Source organism: Meleagris gallopavo, chromosome 19 (genome assembly GCF_000146605.3).
Source record: "Meleagris gallopavo isolate NT-WF06-2002-E0010 breed Aviagen turkey brand Nicholas breeding stock chromosome 19, Turkey_5.1, whole genome shotgun sequence".
Taxonomy (NCBI): Eukaryota; Metazoa; Chordata; class Aves; order Galliformes; family Phasianidae; genus Meleagris; species Meleagris gallopavo.
In genome coordinates, this window is record NC_015029.2 from 1,810,892 (window position 1) to 1,829,659 (window position 18,768).

At 53.9% G+C, this 18,768-nt stretch overlaps 2 protein-coding genes across 4 annotated transcripts in view; both read left to right on the forward strand.

Moving 5' to 3' along the window:
- Positions 1-2,742: 2,742 nt before the first annotated feature.
- Positions 2,743-8,904, forward strand: LOC100539008 (glutamine synthetase). Of its 3 annotated transcripts, none has more exons than XM_010720768.3 (7): positions 2,743-2,780; positions 3,424-3,599; positions 4,025-4,186; positions 5,343-5,489; positions 6,260-6,387; positions 7,827-8,026; positions 8,157-8,904. In XM_010720768.3, the coding sequence occupies exons 1-7, from the start codon at positions 2,758-2,760 to the stop codon at positions 8,476-8,478; spliced, it is 1,158 nt and encodes a 385-aa protein (XP_010719070.1). In that variant the 5' UTR covers positions 2,743-2,757; the 3' UTR covers positions 8,479-8,904. The 3 variants fall into 3 exon arrangements, with proteins under 3 accessions (XP_010719070.1, XP_010719073.1, XP_010719072.1); XM_010720771.3 differs by lacking the exon at positions 2,743-2,780 and adding an exon at positions 3,271-3,294; XM_010720770.3 differs by lacking the exon at positions 2,743-2,780 and adding an exon at positions 3,291-3,313.
- A 2,787-nt stretch (positions 8,905-11,691) lies between these two features.
- ARRDC1 (arrestin domain containing 1) overlaps positions 11,692-18,768 on the forward strand; it is a 33,058-nt gene continuing 25,981 nt past the window's right edge. The window contains exon 1 of the mRNA XM_019621367.1: positions 11,692-11,830. Coding sequence (XP_019476912.1) covers positions 11,698-11,830 — 133 coding nt within the window. The 5' untranslated portion in view covers positions 11,692-11,697. The remainder of the gene's footprint in view (positions 11,831-18,768) is intronic.

An 18,768-nucleotide genomic window follows, 5' to 3' on the forward strand; every position in this document is an offset into this window, starting at 1 on the left:
TTGGAGTTTCATTCACAGCAATCAGTGACCAGGGCAAAGCCCCTGATTCCTGGATAATAACTTTGGATAAAGCCTGAATTCTCCATCCTGGCAGCTCAGTGCTGCACTGTGCCTGGGGGAAACCAACCAGCCCCAGGAGCCCATCACCCCCCTCAGCATCCAGCTTGTGCTGGGGAAGGAACGAGCAGTGAGAGGTCCCTTGTCCAAAGTCACTCTGGCTTGCATGCATTCTTGATGAAGCGTGTCGTATTCCTGGTGTTCTTTCAACCTGGAAAATTTGCTAAGGCTTTAATAATACCTTTGGTGTAACTTGGCAAGGCTGGGAAATGCCTGGGCTGATAAAGCCTCAAAGTCAGGGAGATAACACCTGGAAGCATTTCAGCCTTGGGCTGAGCTATGGGGGGTGTTGGCTGCCGCCTCACACCCAAACCTTGTGCTGGGAAGGTGGAACTCAGCATGGAGCCTCGGTGATGCCCACTGAGCCGGAGCTCAGCCCAGCATCGCAGCCACTCTGAGGAGCGACGGCTCATCCTGCAGCCAGCTCTGCTCCTCCTGCAGCCCTACAGCTGGAGAGATCCCCCCCAAAAGAGCCTCCAGAGGTTTAATCTGCATCCATTTGCAGACACAAGGACATCCCTGCTGCTGCCTCCGCCGCTCCGTCCTGCTGACCTTGGGTGGGTGACGCATCCCGGGTGCTGGTTAATGTTTGCTGTGCCTGTCGCAGGCGGGAGACTGCTGTTTGCAAAGAGCTCGTCACCTGCAGGGGGAAATGTGGTTCCAGAGGCTCAAGGATCCAGGTTGGAATGGTGTACCGTAGAGTTTATGCTAAGGAAATGGCTGGAATTAGTCCGTGGTGAGGTAAGACTTGATGCAAAGTGGACAGCATGAACCAAACAACCAGATGTTCCACACTGTATGGCAGCAATACCTCACAGAACCCCCTAGCAGGCTTTTGATGCTAATTAACAACGTGGCATCAGATATTTGGTGAGTTGCCCTGCTGGCAGTGCTTGGGGCAGGGATAGGACCCCACACTTGCAGGCTGGAGCCATCCCTGCTGCCCTGAAGCGGCCATAAACGCGCCCTGTTTGCCCTCCTGCTGGGCTTTGACCAGGTAAGGGATTAACTGCTGTTTGTTCTGTCTTCCCACTTGGGGTATTTTGGTGCTCGGCACTTCCAGCTCTCCAAAAATAAGCTTCCCTCCCTGAACCACATCATTACTACTGCTCATTAGTGCAGCCTGCACTTTGTGCTGTTCCTCCATCTTTTTGAGCCCGCTGTGTACGCACACATGGGGCATTTCTGGATGCATTCAGGAGGTAAAATCAGAGCTTTTGTAGGACGTTGAGTGAGAAGCCAAAGCACTGCAGATCTCGGCTGAGCCCTGGCACTGCTCAGCTCACATGAAGGCATCGCTCCTGCCAAGAGACCCATTCAGCACTGCAGGGCTGATGCCCAGCACTGACCATCCCTGGGGCTGTTTGTGATGTTTTCCCGCGGCTGAGGCTGTGGGCTCTCCATCCTCTCCCCGCAGAAGCTCAGCACCAGCCCTACATCAGCCTAGAGGACAGGGACACGACCAGGGCAGCCGTGCAGGAACGCCTCTGGGCACCCTCCTGCTCGTAGCCCAGGTGCACACTTCCTCCTGGGCTGCCTTCCTGCTCCCAGCAAGGAACAAGGAAATGCTGGGCCCTGCAGATGCGTTTATGGACACGTCCCCAAAACACTCCGGGGAGGGGGGGTGGCTGTCTGGAGCTGCATGCTTTGAGGGTCTCCTGCAAAAGGAGCCCCTGAATGAGCCCTGGTGTGGAGGGGGGGACGCCAGGGAGCCCCACACCCTCTGCCACCGCTGCTCAGCTGCCCTTGGGCATATCCTGGGTGCTGACCTCCTCCCAGGTGACGTCCAGGTGCCATTGATGTCACAACCCAGAGACCCAAATTGCTAATTATGTCCTGCCTCCGTGCCCATCAATCTCATTTCCTGGTGCTTGTGCAATCTCAGATGCTTTTGTCTTTCTTCCCGGTTGTTCATTTGGCTGAGGGAGCAAAACGCCTCCAGAAGAAAACCTGAGCTGTGGGTGGCTGCAGAGGGGTTTTGCTGCCAAAGAGTTTTTCACCTGCCCCGATGGCATGGAGACAGTTCACTGTTTTGCACAAAGGCACTCGTGGGCTGAGTCAGGCAGCAGAAAACATGACTTTGCCCTGCAGATCTGGCCAGGTAACAAGGCCCTGAGCTGCCTGGGAGCCTGGGCATGTTTTAAAATATTTTTAAAAGTGAAAAACAAGGGAGGTGTGAGTGCTCACCCGGCCCTGACAGCTGGGACCTTTGGAACTCCCTTCCCCCCCCGAAAATAACAATATTGGGAGCTGCCCATGCTGGCTGCTCGTGCTGTGCTTGCACCCATTGGTGTGGTTCAGAGCTGCCTGCTTGGGTAACTGGTAACTCTGTGATGCTGTGTCTATGGCAAAGCAAAAAGGCAGCATGGCCTGTTTAACTAATCTGATTGAGAGTGGGCTTTCAGAAATTGCCACTACACTGAAATAATCTGCTGAAGTTCACACCTGTTTGCTCAGTTCTTGCAGTTAGCCCCAAATTGGAGCAGCGTTGCTATGTGAAGATGGGTTTCACTTTAAAGGTCTTGATGACACTGCAGTGCTTGAAAATGTGAAATGTTGGACCGGAGCTCAGTGCAGGGCTGAGGGGGGGTGGCAGCCCTGTGCTCAGCCCCCTGCAGCCCTCAGCACAGCTCTGCTCTCATGGACGGCTGCACACCGCCCAGGTGGGTTTGAACCCACAGCAGCATGAAGGGGTGATAAACGAGAGTTAAATAAATGGGATCTAAAAGGTGGGCAGCAAGATGGGGAAGGGTCTGGAGGGCAGAGTGTGAGGAATGGCTGAGGTCCTGTGGTTTGTTCGGGACAGAGCAGGGAAGGCAGAGGGGAGGCCCCGCGGTGGTCCTACAGCTCCTCATGGCAGCTCCTCACCAACACTGCTCTCAGACACGAGGCGTGTGTTTGGGTGGTGCTGTGCAGGGCCCCTGGGAGCCCCACGGCCTCGGGGTATTCCCTGATCCCACGATTTTGCAACGGCGATATTTTGATGGGGAAGCGCTTGCCGTTGCGCTGAGTAACACTTCAACAAATAACAAAACCGGGAGCGACCGTCCCCGCAGGGCCCAGTATCGGGAGGAAGCAGTAACCCCGCACCGTCCCACCACCCCGGGGCGGAGCCCCCTCCGCACCGCCCCCGCCTACTAAAGGGCGGCGTCCGCGGCCCGGGCGAGCGTTGGGCCGGTGAGCGTCGGGTTCGCGGGTTCGAATCCCGCGGGGGGACGCTGGAGGGTCCGGGGGGTGGCTGCTTTCGGGGGGAGCAGGGAGGAGGGAAAAGGGGCAAAGGGGTGATGCCACGCTCCGCTCCTGCAGGGCCGTCGCCATGTCGGTGTCACACAGCTCCAGGCTGAACAAGTTGGTGCGGGAGCAGTACATGAGGCTGCCCCAGGGCGGGCTGGTGCAGGTCACCTACGTCTGGATCGACGGCAGCGGTGAGGGCGTGCGCTGCAAGAGCAGGACCCTCGATAAGGAGCCCAAGAGCATCGAAGGTAACACCGCCTCCTCTCCTCGCTGGCTGTTGGTATGGTGGATGGGCGCTGAGCGTGGCCGTGATTAAGTGTTGAGGGAGGCGGTGTTCACCTGTGCTGGTTGTGCGGTGCTGGCAATACCCGGTGCAGCTGTTGCACAGGGTTGTTATATACAGCGGTAATGTAAATATCCGGCTGCAGGGTGCTCAGCCTGCAAGCTGTCATTAGTGCTGGGTGGGAAGGGGAGTGTGAGGTGCTCACCCTGGCCACGGGCAGATGGGTGCGGAGCTGCACTGGTACGTGGCACACTGCGAGCCGGTCCTGTGCACCCACACCCTCCCGGATGGCCAACTCCGGGTCTAATCCAGCAGCCCCTCACACACCACACATGTGAGATACCTCCTTTCCAACCCCACTCCTCTCTCTGCCCTTCTCCCACCCCACAGACGTGCCCGAGTGGAATTTCGATGGCTCCAGCACAGCGCAGGCAGAGGGCTCCAACAGTGACATGTTCCTGGTGCCCGTCTGCATGTTCAGGGACCCCTTCTGCCTGGACCCCAACAAGCTGGTGCTGTGCGAAGTGCTGAAGTACAACAGGAAACCTGCAGGTGAGCATCGGTGTTGTTATTGTTAATAATCCTTAATGCCTGTCGCCTTGGGGATAATTTGCAGTGCCGTCTCTCCAAGGGGACTGCTGGCAATGATGCTACTGTTTGTCGAATTGCACTGAGCACTTGGCCTAAGGCTCTGAAATGAAGGCACCATGGGTGCATGCATGGATGTGTTTTGGAGGTGCTGCAACAAGCAGGAGCACAGCAAGGAGGCCGATGTCCCTCGGGCAGAAGGGTGAGCTGGGGACTGATCCTGAGTGCACCCAGCCCTGCGGGGCTGTGCAGAGCACCAGCACTCTGTCTTGTAAATAAGAGAGAACCGCAGATGGGAAGTGGTGCTCAGAGCACTCAGAGGTGGAAGCAGCATGAAGAGTCGCTCTGCTGGTGGATGGCTGCAGGAAGGGAGCTGCAGGCAGGAGCTGGCGCGGCGCGGTTAGGCACAGGGTGTCCTTCTGCAAGCACAAGGACTTATCGGCGAGGGCAGAAGTCTGCAGTCCCGGCAGTCCGTGTGTCTGTCCATCTGATAAAGGCGCAGCTGGAGGAGGGGAGCCTTGGAGGAAGGGTTTTGGTTGAGATCTGTGCTCGGAGGCAGCTTTAAGCTAGGTGACAGGCCTTGAGTGCTGGAGTTGGATTTGGGGCCCATTAAGGACCTCATGTGTCTTACTGTCCTGCTCCAGGGCCGACTCTGTGCTGCTCCCAAAGCCCTGGAGCTATGGGGATGAGGAGGACTAAACTGGGGCTGAGGATGGGAGCAAAGACATAATAGGAGACGGGCAGATCCTGTTCCCAGCTGTGCCAGCTCACCTGTGCCAGGCAGATGTATCCTTGCTAACCTCATGTGCAAGAGGAAGATGAGGACAATCATAGGTGGACATGGTGATCTTAGAGATCTTTTCCAACCTTAATTGTTCTATGTTTGTATGGACCGGAGGTTGTGGTTTAGGGAGTGATTTAATGAAACTTCCTGAGTCTGTAGCCTACTGCTGTGGCCATGCAGTGGCTCTGCAGGGAGGAACCCAGTCAGTAGAAAGTGCTGCATGAAGGGGAATTTGCTCACTGCTTTCCTTGGGACTTCTGTGGGAAGAGCTTGGAGGTGGCTGGGATAGAGAGAGCTGAGGGCGGCCGGGTCTGACTGCAACCACTCTGCTCACAGAGACCAACCTGAGGCACACCTGCAAGAAGGTGATGGACCTGGTGAAGGACAGCCATCCCTGGTTCGGGATGGAGCAGGAGTACACACTGCTGGGTGTCAATGGCCACCCCTACGGCTGGCCCGACAACGGCTTCCCCGGCCCACAGGGTAAGTGCCTTCCTGAGGCCCCAGCACAGATGCTCAGCCCATAGGGAATGCAATCCTACAGCAGGCATCCCCATCCCAGCTCTATCCCATCTCCAGTGCTTCCCTGTGGTGGGCGGGAGGAGGTCTGGAGCCGTTTCACCGCTGACCCATGGCTCACATGAGCCGGACCCCATTGCACAAACAGCCCTTGGCTGCACGACTTGTTTGTCAAGGGCTGGAGAACTCGGCCAGAAAAATCTCCCCATGGCTGTTGGTGAAAGGACCGGCTGGGTGCAGGAGCCCAAGCACCTCCTGGGAGGGGGTTGGGGGTTTCCCAACCTGCCTTACCCAGCCCGGGATGTTTGCAACATCTCCCTTCCCCCAGGCTGGGAGGAGATCTTCCCCTGGCAGGCTGAATGAGGAAGAACCCTGTGAAACCACAGCCTGCTGACTCTTCTAGGCACGAACAATGCCAGCTGTTGTCAGAACAGTGTCTGGAGCCTGAAGTGCTCAGAGAGCCAGGGTGGTGCCGCGGGGCACATCCAGCCGAGCTCTGCTTATCTCTTGGTCGCCTTCCCATGCATTGCCAGTCCAGTTAAGCTGCATAGATAAGGCTGAGGTTGCACCACCACTGGGCTCTGGAATGGGGGTCTGAGCTATGATGCACCATGGAGGGCAGCACCGTTTGATTCCCGTAAATTCTCTGTGACCAACACAGTTCTCTGTACCCGAGTTGATGGGATTTCCTCCCCAGTGCTTTATTTACCTGATGCCTTCTGCCTCCTCCCCAGGCCCTTATTACTGTGGGGTTGGAGCAGATAAGGTGTATGGACGTGACATCGTGGAGTCCCACTACAAGGCTTGCCTCTATGCGGGCGTGAAGATCTGCGGCACCAACGCCGAGGTGATGCCCTCCCAGGTAGGTGCTCGGAGGTGCTGACCGTGAGGATGCTCTGGGTCTGCTTCCCCCAGATGCGTGTCTCCCATCTCCCCTTGGGGGATTCTCTGCTGTTGGGTCTCCAGTGGTGAACATGAGTTAGTGTTGCTGACCTAATCCTGCAGCATCAGTGCCAGCCAGGATAGCAGCAAACCAAGCTGTTGGTGCCCACATCCTGCCCTTGGTCCTGAGGACCCTCCTGCAGCACACAGTCTTGGGCATGGCTGGAGGGGATTTGAGTAGTTGAGGTGTTATCTCAAGGTGGTCCCTGATTGCTTTATGCGTGTGGCCGGGCTGGGTAATGGCAATTGGACCCTCCCACTGATAAGCAGGGCCTTGTTGGCAGGGGGCTGAGGCAGGACATTACAACTGTAATGAGCCTGTTGCTTGTCCTGACATGATCAGTGTCCCCTCGGCTGCTCTCAGCACCCTGTGATCCAGCTGTGCCGTGCCAGTGGCTGTGGATGTGTCACTGCTGTTTAGTCACTGTGAGTGGTGCAACCCTGTCCCAGGAAGGACGTGTAGGGACATCTTCAATCCCATGCTGTAGTGGGCAGATTTTTTTTGCACAACCCTGGTTTTAGCAGCAATTTAGGGTTTATTAATGCTTTTATGATAAATCACAAAGTTAGGTTGCATTAAAGCCCTTCATCAGCACTTAATCATTAGCCTGTTGAAGGCAGTGATTGCTCAGAGAAGCTGTGGGTGCCCCATTTCTGGAGGTGCTCAAGGCCAGTCTGGGAGGCCCTGGGCAGCTTGATCTGCTTGGGGACACCCGGCCCACTGCAGAGGGTTGTAATTGGATGGTCTTTAAGGTCCCTTCTAACCTAAACCGTTCTTTGATTCTACAATTCAGTGCTTCAGTGGAATTTATTACAGTTGAATACCACAACTTAAAGGCTTGAGAATGGCCAAGTTCAAATGAAACACTGCAGGGTATTGGAGGGGATGTTCCTAAACCCTCAGCTGCATGCTCAGGACCTTCTTCCCCTGGTTCATTTCTCACCTACCCTTTCCTCAGCTCTCAGTGGATGGTGAGATCTGTCCCAAAAGGGCTCCTCTTCTTCGGTGTTGGTCAGCAAGGAACCTGAAGAAGCTGACCCTGAGGCGTCCAGGGGAAGATCAGGGATCATAGTCTGCTGTGGGCCTTGGGAGCTCAAGGGGCTGCTGTCTTACGATCCTTATTTGTAGGACCTGGAGATAATTGACTTCAGTCAGAAAACTTTCCATTCTGGCCGCAGTTCAGGTGAGGCAGTGCTGGAACTTTTCACCCACTGCACAGTTCCAGTACCCGATGGATTGCACAGTGATCTATAAAGCTCAGCCATTCCCCACGCTGCCAGCTGTTGCTAACAGGGGCAGGGGCTGCCCCATCAGGTGGCACCAACAAGACCCCCACGCACATTCTTTTTCCCTTCCAGTGGGAATTCCAGGTAGGCCCATGCGAGGGCATCGAGATGGGTGACCACCTCTGGATGGCTCGCTTCATCCTCCACCGTGTCTGTGAGGATTTTGGGGTCGTGGCCACTCTAGACCCCAAACCGATGACCGGCAACTGGAACGGGGCCGGGTGCCACACCAACTACAGCACCGAGGAGATGCGGAAGGAGGGAGGCCTCAAGTGAGTCCTGGGGGCTGCAGCCAGGAGGGTTGGGGCAATGCGCTGAGCATCTGATTTTAAAAGCCACTTGTCACGTGCGGTGGCTTGAGCATATCCCTGTGCCAAACCTGACCCCATCCATCCCCCGTAGACACATCGAAGCCGCCATCGAGAAGCTGAGCAAGCGGCACGACTACCACATCTGTGTCTACGACCCGCGGGGCGGCAGGGACAACTCCCGGCGGCTCACCGGCCACCACGAGACCTCCAACATCTTTGAGTTCTCTGCTGGCGTGGCCAACCGTGGAGCCAGCATCCGCATCCCACGCCAGGTGGGCCAGGACGGCTTTGGCTACTTTGAAGACAGGCGGCCGGCGGCCAACTGCGACCCCTATGCGGTCACTGAGGCCATCATGAGGACCACGGTGCTCAACGAGACCGGGGTGGAGACCAAGGAGTACGCAGAGCACTGAGGCCGTGGGATGGGTGAGGGTTTTTGTGCTGACACTAATCGTGCCCGTGCTCTCAGCTGTGAGCTCAGACTCTTTAGGAACCTCGCTTCTGGTTTTGTGAAACGTTGCCTTAGAAATCGTATATATTTTATAGTAAGAGGGAGGGGTCCAACCTATTTTCTCAACCACTTTTTCTGGTTCCTGGTTTTAGGTCACACCTGGGGAGGTTGTTCTTTTTTTTTTTAAACTTGGATTAAATTTTTTTCTTCTGATGGACTTTACACTGTGATGTACATAGATTCCTACATGGAAGCTGCAGCTGCTGCTGTTTGCACGTGGGCAGGGTGTGTGCTTTTTTTTGTTTTGTTTTTTTTGCCCCGTGTCTCTGTTGCAAGGAAATTATAATAAAGAATTTTCCGGCTGCGTGGCAGCTGTGTTATCCTGCTACAGGTGCATTTTTCTGTACCTCCAAGGGCTCCATGCAGGATTTAGTTCAAGTCTTGCTGACGGGTTGCTGCTGCTGGGACCAGGCAGCGCAGGAGCTGAGATGCTGGAGGAGCCCTGGTGCAGTTTAAGCTGCTGCGGGGGCTGTGCTGCCCCATTTGCCACATCCAAAAGCTCATCTCCCTCCATCGTGATCCCCACAAGGCAAACAGAGCAGCACAGCCTGAGCAAACAGTGGCCGGGGCAGCAGCTGGCGGGTGTTTACACTGAGCTGCTGAGTCAGCACTGCACACAGCAGGTAGGGAACAGCCCTTGGGAGCACTTGGGGGTGAGCGATGGAGCTGAGTGATGCTCCCACTGCACCCCAAGGATGATGCCCCTCTGCAGCTCGAGTGATGCTCTGCTAATCCCCAGGGATGCGGTGTTGGTGTCTCTGATCCTAGAGGGCCATGAATTTCTGAGCAAAACGCTTCAGTGTCACTCCAGATGACCATGGACAGAATGTGGGTGCAAGTGAAGGGGGTGGTGCACAACAGTGCCTGTTCTCCAACTGCAGGATCCCTTGTTGGGTGGCACAGGCTGGTCCTGGGCTGGGACAGCTGCATGGCCACTGGCAGCAGTTACCCCGAGGGGATGGGGTACTGGCTTTGGGGACGGATGGTCTCACATCTGCTCTAGTGCTATCAGGAGGATATTGAATCTTGTTTTGCATTTTCCTGTGAAGCGATGAGCCTGAACTGCAGATCCCAGCTCCCTCCTGCTGGTCACAGCACTGCCAGAGGAGTGGGAGAGATGGCAGTGGGAGATGGAGATGCTGTTGTGCCCCAGATCTGTGTGTAGCCGGGAGCCTTCAGCGTCTCTGAGCCATTCAGTAAATGCAGCCTGCTCCTCCCCACACTAACAGGGACATGTTTTCCTCCCAAAAATTGCCATTCCGAATTTTTAATGCTCTTCATCTAAACCACAACTCTGTCTTGTTTTCCTCTCATTTCTATGTCTTTAATGGGTGATGCGAGCACTGGGACAGTGACTGCTGCCTGCAGCTGGAAAATCAATAAAGAGCTAAATCTGGAGCAGGAACACTCTCATGTTCCTTTCTCTGTTCAAGTGGTTTTAAGTACAGCGCTGTACCACTAAGTCAGGAGAAGCATGGAAAGCTGCACTGCCAACATACGAATGACTCTGGCACAGCACCGTGTGGGGTACGACCATCCCTTTGTGCCCGTTCTGGGTCTTATCCTATGATTGTCCCCCACTGCAGCCATCTGGGGAGGACAAGGAGGCTCCAGAGACTCCCAAGGCCGCAGGGGCTGTTCCCAGCCGTGCATGCTGCCCACAGGGGATGCTGCGGTTTCTGCGTGCTTGGATGCTGCTGGCTGTCCTTTGCCAGAATGTAGATCTTGCTTGTACTTTTTGGGGTCAAAATGGGTCAGAAACCATATTTTATGATTTTTTTTTAATATTATTTTTATTTTTCCCCTAAAGCAGGAAGATTTCCACCCACAGGGCCAACACCACGGGGGAAACAAGGACATGGGAACCTGCTCTCAAGAACTTTTCTAACAATTTGGCTGCTGTAGGAGGAGGGTTCTGGGGCTCAGCTGGCAGAGCAGGCGCTGGGGATGGATCGGGTCGGGGCCGGAGGCTGCAGCGGGCTGGCAGCATCGCCATCCCTATGCAGGGCACCACGATGACCGGCAGCAGCGAGGGAGCCCCATGCGAATGCCAGCCCAGGAAGGGTTGCTAGGCGGGGGTACTGCCAGAAGGCTCGGCTTTGCCTCGGGGACCTTCACCTAGCGCTGTCCCAAAGGGGCACCCCGAGATCTTCCCCCTCCCCGGGCCGCATCCTGCGCAGGAGCGCTGCGGGTTCCTGGGGTGCGGAGCTCAGCCGGGGCTTTGCTGCCCTCAGCAGGCTGTGAAGCGAACGGCAACGAGCGCAGCCCCAGGACTGCCCCGGCCCCACGTCAGCGTCCCCACCCGGCAGCGGGGAAACAAAACCCATTTGGGCTTTATTCCCGCACCCCCGGGGACACCGGGTCGTCCTCTGCCCCTAGAGCTCCTTCCATCACTCCCAATGTGTTACACCGGTTTCAGCCAAGGTCTTCGAGTTATATTTTTTTAAAAATTATTATTAAAGGACATGAGGATTACAATTCTGATGCTAACAATGGCATTATTGAAAGCTGCTGGGCAGAAGTGGGGAGCTCTGGGTAGAAAAAAGGCTTGAACTGAAGTCAATAATAACCTTTTTTTTCCCCCTTCCCCATCTCCCAGCCTGCACAATCTGCTTGGCTCTCTTTATCTCAGTAAGCATTTAAACGGTTTCAAATTAGATCTCTGGAAAATGGAACTTCATTCCTTCAGAACTTCAGCCTGGCCTTTAAAAGCCAGCAATAATGTTTTGGTTTTGTATGAGAGCATCTTTGATCTCAGAGGCTCTCAGCTGCGGGGAGTGCAGCTCAGCACCAGCAGCTCCCTGCCATTGGAACGCAGCTGTAAGGGGGAGATGCAGGCAGGGGCTCTGGGGATGCTCAGCCCTGGTCCTGTGCTCATCCTGAAGCCAATCCGTCTCCTCTGACACCCTCCTTAGGAACCCAGCACCCCCCAGTCACAGTACAGCACAATAGAGCTGGATGAGCTGTCACAGTCCCCTGTGAGCAGCAGGCTGGGGGCTGCAGTGTTAGGAATTGGCAGTGATGGGCTGTGATGACCCTGAGCGGTCTCAGCTGTGCCCTCACTCATGGGCCTGGGGCTCTACTTAAGCTCAGACTGGTAGCAGTGCAGGGAGTTTTACTGATGGTCCGGATGTTTGGAGTTTTCTGTAATCTCTGGTCTGCTTGGGAGCAGAGGGATGGGGTCCTGGCTGGTGAGACCCTGCCCTACAGCTATGGTGTCCTCGCTGTGCCCCAGTGCAAGGAGTGGGAGAAGGGTAAGCTGGAGGGGCTGTGCATGGGGTCAGTTCTTCATGGGGACATCCATGTGAGGACCTGGGATACTACCATGTGTCCTCTCCAGAGAAGTTCTCTGACCCTGCATGGGTTTGAGGAGGACGTGATAAAAATAGCTGTAGGTAGGGTTGGGTTTAAAACATCCCCTTGTGCAGAGGTGATGGATGCTGCTGGGAACAGAGCAGTGAGTGGGAAAATTAGGTTTGCCCTAAACCCATCTGAGCCTCAGCTCATGGGAAACCAAGGAGGAGTGAAAAATGCAGCAATGAGGTGGTGGTTCAGGGAAAGCAAGAGAGATGTTAGCAGGTCTGGCAGCAGCTGTCTGTAAGGAGAGCTTCAGGGAGAATGCTGAAATCAGTCTGGGGGCTGCCCTCAGATGGCTCTTTTCTGCAGGGCTTAATCCTGGGCATATGCTCACACTGCGCCTGGGGTGTTTCCACCTCATCCACACACTCACAGCCTGTGCTGTCACCGTGGTCCTGGCCGTGTTGAACCAGGCACACCACATCCTTCCCTCCTGGTCCTGAGCCAAGGGTCCGGTGGCTTATCACGCAAGATGTGTGATGCCTGATGCGTCCTTCTGCTAGCTTCCAACCTTCTGGGAAGGTCTCTCTTCTGGCATCCCCCAGTGCAAGGGCTTTGTTATTCCCAAATAATCCAGTGAAAGAGCCACGAAGCTGCTGGCTGCAGAAGCACCAGTGCTGCATGGTCACTGTAAAGGTGGGCTGTGGACCTCAGCAACCTCACTAGTGTCACCAGTTGGCAGGAGATGCTCAGTGTGTGCTTCCAGCATGGGCAGAGCTTCCATCAGTGCTGTGCTGAGGTGGGGCAGTGCTGGAACAGGCCCTGGAGGCACTAATTAATGGTGCTCAGGTTGGGGCGGGTTTGGCAGAGGTGACTCACTTGCTTGTGACAAGCCTGCTGACATCAGAGCACTGGCCTCTGAGCTCCCGGAAATCCAAATTAATGATGATGGAAGGGAAAAATCTTGTGTGGGACAGCCCTGGCAGAGGGAGGTTTGGGCTGAGATGACTTATAGTGTATGCCTGGGTCTGGAAGGCTTCTGGGCCCGCAGAACTGCACTGCTGATGTCCCCCAGCCTGAGCCTGGGGAGGAGTGTGGGGGCTGTAGGGTGTGTCCACCTCATGCTCTTGATTTGGGGGGCTGCTATCACCCCAGTGTTTGCTCTTCTCTCCTCAGGCCCCTCATCCTGGGCTATGGGAAGAGTTGGGGGATTTCTTAGTAACATCTTGTCTGCGCTATCTAGTGCAGAGTGCATCTCACAGCTTTTAACATCTAGAAGGGGGATATGTGGACTGGTTAAGTTAATCCTCACTGGAGGCTGCTGAGAGGTGCTGGGATCACTCCTGGCAGCTGTGGTCACCCTAGATAGCACCACTGACCCTGCCTCTCAGCTGCAAGTTATCTTCTTAGAGGTCAGCAATGTGGGATGACTCCTCAACTGTTTCTGGAAGGGGGATGTGGTGGATTTAGGTGAAAGCTCTGCAGCAGTTGAGATGGTGGACTTTGCACAGGAGTGGCTGATAAGCCACAATGAGGAGCTCATGATGGGGCAGCATGAAGGGCAGTAGAGTGCAAAGAGCCTGGAAAAAGCTGGGTATTGCTGGGTGTGATGGTGGTGAGTGCTCTCCCAGCTATCTGGACTGCCCTGCTCTTACAGGGAAAGAGGAATGAAGAACTGGGCAGTGATGGGAAGGCAGACATGATGTCAAACATAAGGTCCAGGTGTCTTGCTGCTCAGGTGGTGATTGGGTATAGCTGGGGATCCCACTGCTATTGAAGCCATTGCCTGCTTGGGATGGCAAGCATGTGGGTACTGGTCTGCCTGTAGGGAACACAAATACAAACAGTTTTACAATGAGAAGAGAAATGCAAAATACGTATGCAAGTCCAGCCCTAAATTTTAATTGGACTTCTTCTCAGACTGGATCCTGCTGGGATTGCAGAGCAGGTGAGTGAGTCCTCCTGTCCCCACAGCTCACAAACAGGCTGCAGTCCCCTCTGCCTGAGCTGTGATGCTGACACTGTGGGGAAGGGAGGACAGACATCCCCCACCTGCTGATCCCCCTCCTCCAGCCCCACAGTGAGCAGTATAGGCTCTCCCAGTGAAGGAGATCAGAAATCCCAGCAGTGACTTTAGGATTATAATAACAATAATTGATGCCTTGCTGCTCTCTAAGGATTTTCTAGCAGGTTTGCCAGGTGTTAGATAGGTGTTAAGCAATTAAAGCAATAACACCTATGCAAAAGGGACAGGTGCCAACTGTGTCATGGGCTTGCAGTGGCTCAGCTGGGGGCTTGCTCTATTCCCTAATTTTCTTTGGCTTTGGGGTGAAATTAAGTGGCAGGAGCTGTTTTAGAGGAGGTGGCCCTGAATTGGCTTTTTCCTGTAGAGGTGGGGGTTAACTTATGAAAGAAAAGCAGGCCAAGAGCACCTGATGTTGCCTATGGATGCTCATTTGGTCCCTAACAAAGAGACATAAATGTCACCATGCGAGCTCAAGGGCTTGCACATATCTGTGTGCATCTGGGGACAAACATTAATGCATCAGCCTTGTGCGTGTCTGTATGGGGGAGGCTGCTCCTGTGGATTTCCATCAATACACAAATGGCAGTACGTGGGCTTGCACAGACAAAAACCAGCACAATAACGTGGGGGCTGGAATAATGCTTTCTGGGAAGAGACTTGAAGGGCTCAAATTGTTTGGTTTGTCAGAGAAATAGAGAGATGTCTTGATTTCAGTGCCTAACTGCTATCACAGGGAGAAATTACTCAGCACTGGAGGACTGTTTAATGTCAGGGAAAGGCAGAACAAGAACCAGTGGTTGAAGCAGAAGCCTGCCAAAGTTGGACTGAAAAGCAGGCGTGCATGTTAGCAGCGACAGGGATGAGCAGCAAAGCAAACTGCCAAAGCATTTGCCAGAATGTTTTTGTCTCTTAGTGAAGGGTGGTTTTGTCTCTCTGGCTGAGATGCCTCAGCCAAATTATTCTTTGATCGGGCATACGGTATGAGGGTAATCGGATGACATTTATTATGCAGTTACAGCCCCTTAGTTGTTTGTTTTTCCTCTTCTTTGATTGATGCCTGGGGTCTTGGCTCAGGATATGGATGCTGAACGGAGCAGAGACGGAGCCCAAAGCTGCTTCCTGGCTTCCTCGTGGAGCCTCTGAGGGTTGATGCCTCCTGGCTCTGCTCGGCAGGTTGCTCCCATTGCTCACCGCTCTTCTCCATAACCCCAGGAGTGGGTTTTGAGGCTCTGAGTTTCCTGGGGAGATGCAGATGTGGATTCAGCAGTGGCCAGGGGCTGCTGAAGAGCCCTGGGACATCCAGATCTTAGAGCTTTGCGCACCAACAGCAGGACATCTAGCTGAAATGCCACCGTGTGGTCTTGGGGAAGCCGTCTGGTGGAATGCAGGCACCCGCAGAATGGAGATGAGGAGCACGGCTGTGTTCTCGTGCCAGCAGAGAGGGAGGCTGTGTGGGAAGTGTGGCAGAGCAATGCTAAACACTGATGAAAGGTGTCAGCCCAACACAAAGGAGTAATTGTTGTTGCTGTTACTATCAGGTGACATGCTCTGCTGGCCAGGGAACTGGCAGAGAAGCAGCCAGGTACTGAGCAAGGCAGGGCAAGTGTATAAACATAATTATAATAAATCATTAATATATGGCTTTTCTATGTAAGTACATGGGTAAAAAAAAAAGAAGAAATTATGAACGGTACACACAATATACATATCAGAAATGAGCCCTCCAGGGGTTCTCTCTTCAAATGGAATAGTTTTAGCCCAAAGGAAGCTTAAGAAATGCAATGGCCAACTCCCTGGGTTGTGCCCTTGCTGCCTTCTCTCTTCCTCAGTCACAGCAGTCATGCAGCCTAATGTTTTGGGATGCTAAGGGTTGCTCCCAGCCAGTTGCCCAGTTGGATGGAGGAGGGGACTGGAAGAGCAAGAGTGACTGTAGAGAAGGCTCCTCATCTTTTTGTAGCAGGAACAGAGGCCAAAAGAACAGAGGCCACGAGCCCAGGACTGCTCCATTTCACCAGCAGTTGTGCACCCTGAAGTGATGCAGCACATAACGATGACGTTGCAAGCTACAAATTGACCCAGAGATAAGTGCTACTGCCTCACCCAGGAGTGCTCGCATCAGGAAAGCTGGTGTGTCACTGCCAAGCTGGGGAGATGATGGCCTGCAGTGGGGGAAGCTGAGGCACGGTCAGGTGCAGCATCACTGTGCGCAGCTGTAGGACAGCAGATAGAGAAAAACAAATGTAAGCCACAGGAAAATGCCCGTGATTTATCCACGAAGCCTTCTGCACACGTACATACGTGGCATGAGAATTGCAGCCGATTGCTTTGTGGGCATGCTCTGTGCCTGGCCTCTCTCCCAAGGCCGGTGACAGAACTGTCTGTGCTGTGGGCACAGCTCAGGTGCCAATGGGTGCGGCAGCTTTTTGCTGCATGCTTTATCAAGAAATTTCATGTTTCTTAATGTTGGTGGAATGTGATGACACATGAAAAGAAAACTTGAATCTAAAGCTGGGATTGACACTTAATTTTCCTTCTTTCTTTTTAGACTGTCCCTTTTAATAGTGGGAAAAAAGAGGAAGGGAGAACAGACAGAACAAAGGGGAAGTGAGAATTCCCACCACCAGAACAAAGCCTCCAAAACAACTTTAAGCAAAACAATGGTCCAAAATAGCAGAGAAGGGGATCTTTTGCAGCTTATCGAACATCGCTGCCTTTTTTCCACCCGCTCTGAGTCTCAGTGCTGATGACCCTGCAGGCAATTAGATAACACGGGTGACTCCAGGGCACATGTGGATGAGCAGGGAGGTAGGAATGCAAACGTGCATTGAGCAAATCCCTCCTGAACTGAGCGGTGCTGTGCCACGTACAGGGAATGGCAGGTGCCATGGCATTGCAGGGCTCACATATTGGATTATGCCCATCTCGTTATGTTTTATAGATTGCTAAACTGTGGTCTGGGAAAGGATCAGCACCATGGCGTTGCTGCCGACTGCCTCACAAGAGCTCCTGTGTTTGTTGGGATGCACAGCGCTGTCTTGCAGTGCTGTAGCTGTGCAGCAAGCACACGGCTGGAGCCAGGATGCCTTTGTTCAGCTCCTAGCACAGGAATCCCTTTAATGCTCTTTATGACCTTGAGCAAGTGACTTCACAATGCTTAAAAATACTTTCCTGCAAACAAGGAGTATAAATCTCAGTGCATCAGGAGAATTGCAGTGCAGTGTGTAAGGGGTTTGGTTTCAGCTCAGCAAAGGGCTTTTACAATCATGAGCCACATGTCGGTGTTCAGCATCTTGCTGGGATGAGGGTGTTGGTGCTGATGGGCACAGACAGGGTACAGCCACTGAGTGGCCTAACAGTGTGCAGAGCTTTGGATCTTCAGATGTTTTCCATGAGGGAAACGGGTTCAGCAAAACATGATGTAGCGCAGGGTGCTTCTGCTACCCCTCACGTGTTTGTGTTGGTTGGTGGTTTTTTTTGTTTTTGTTTTTTTGCTGGCAGTGCCACCTGGGGAGACTGGGAGGGAACTGAGCTGTGGAGGCTGCTGACAGAGGATGCAGGCTCGTCTTACAGAAAGACAAAAAAGTGGCAAAACAAAAGCTTTAAAAGGGCAGCCCAAGGAGAGCGGTGTATGGAAGCATCCGAGGGTGTGCACCACAGGAGAAGATGAGCTACTTAAATTGTTGGCACAAGCCCATCAGGGTGTTAGTTTCCTGCGATGATGCACAGGCTGGAAAGAGCTGCTTTTAAGCAGCGGAGGAGTAAGGGCCTGGAAGAGCTTCTCAGCAGGAGCCCTGTGTGCTGAGAATACACAAGCTTCTCAGGCAGCACTCAAGCCCCTTTCAGTGGGGTTTTACACTATGACACCCACCATAAGGTGACCTGGGAGGCTCCTGCAGCTCGGGCTGGTGTCACTGCAGGGCTGGCCGTCCTGCTGGGCGTGAGCTCTGCGGATAAATGGGTAAACAGCCCTTGTTACGCTTATTCATTCCGCCCGTGTACACAACCTGCTTGTCATCAGCCGGGAGGCCTCTCTGGGAGGTGCCTTTCCCCAGCACTGCGTTTGGTGTTTGCTGTGGAATAAAGAAATAGCTATTTATTTATTTATTTATTTATTTTTACAGACTTTTTGAAATGGAATCACGCGGCAGAAGTAATGCTGAGGGGGACGTACAGAGAGGGTGATGTGAGGTGCTGTCCTGCTACTTGCCTCCCAGCCCTGGTCCGGTGCTGTGTGCCTGTATGCTTCTCACTGGACACTTAAAGTAATTGGGGATATAAAAAAAAATAAAGGGGGGGGAGAAGTGACAGCTGGGCAGAGAGAATTACAGGGAGATCAGATTAGAAGTAGTGCTGGGAGGCAAGATGGAGGGATGGCTGGCTCCATCCCTCACAGCCAACCCCATAGTTCGGTCTTTTCTTTACACCCTGAACTTAGAGCTGGCTCTTATCCTCATAGCCTGAACGTGTAACTGGGTCTGTAACTTGCCTGGCCCCGTAACTTTCCCCACAGCCTGGCTTCATAGCTGTGTCTTTCCCTCACAGCCTGAACCTATAGCTGGGTCCTTCCCTCAGCTGTGTCCCACAACCAGCTCCTTTCCCCACAGCCTGGCCCCAAAGCTGCATCTCTCCCTCCCCACCTTGACCCCATAGCTGTGTCTTTCCCTCACATCCTGAACCTATAGCTGGGTCTTTCCCTCACTTGGGTCCCATAACTGGCTTCTTTCCCTACAGCTGTGTCTTTCCCCACAGCCTGACCCCATAGCTGTGTCCTTCCATCGAACTGGGGTCCCACAGCCGCATTCTTCCCTCACAGCCGGACCCCATTACCGGCTCCTTCTCACACAGCTACGCTCCCCCTCCCCTCCGCGC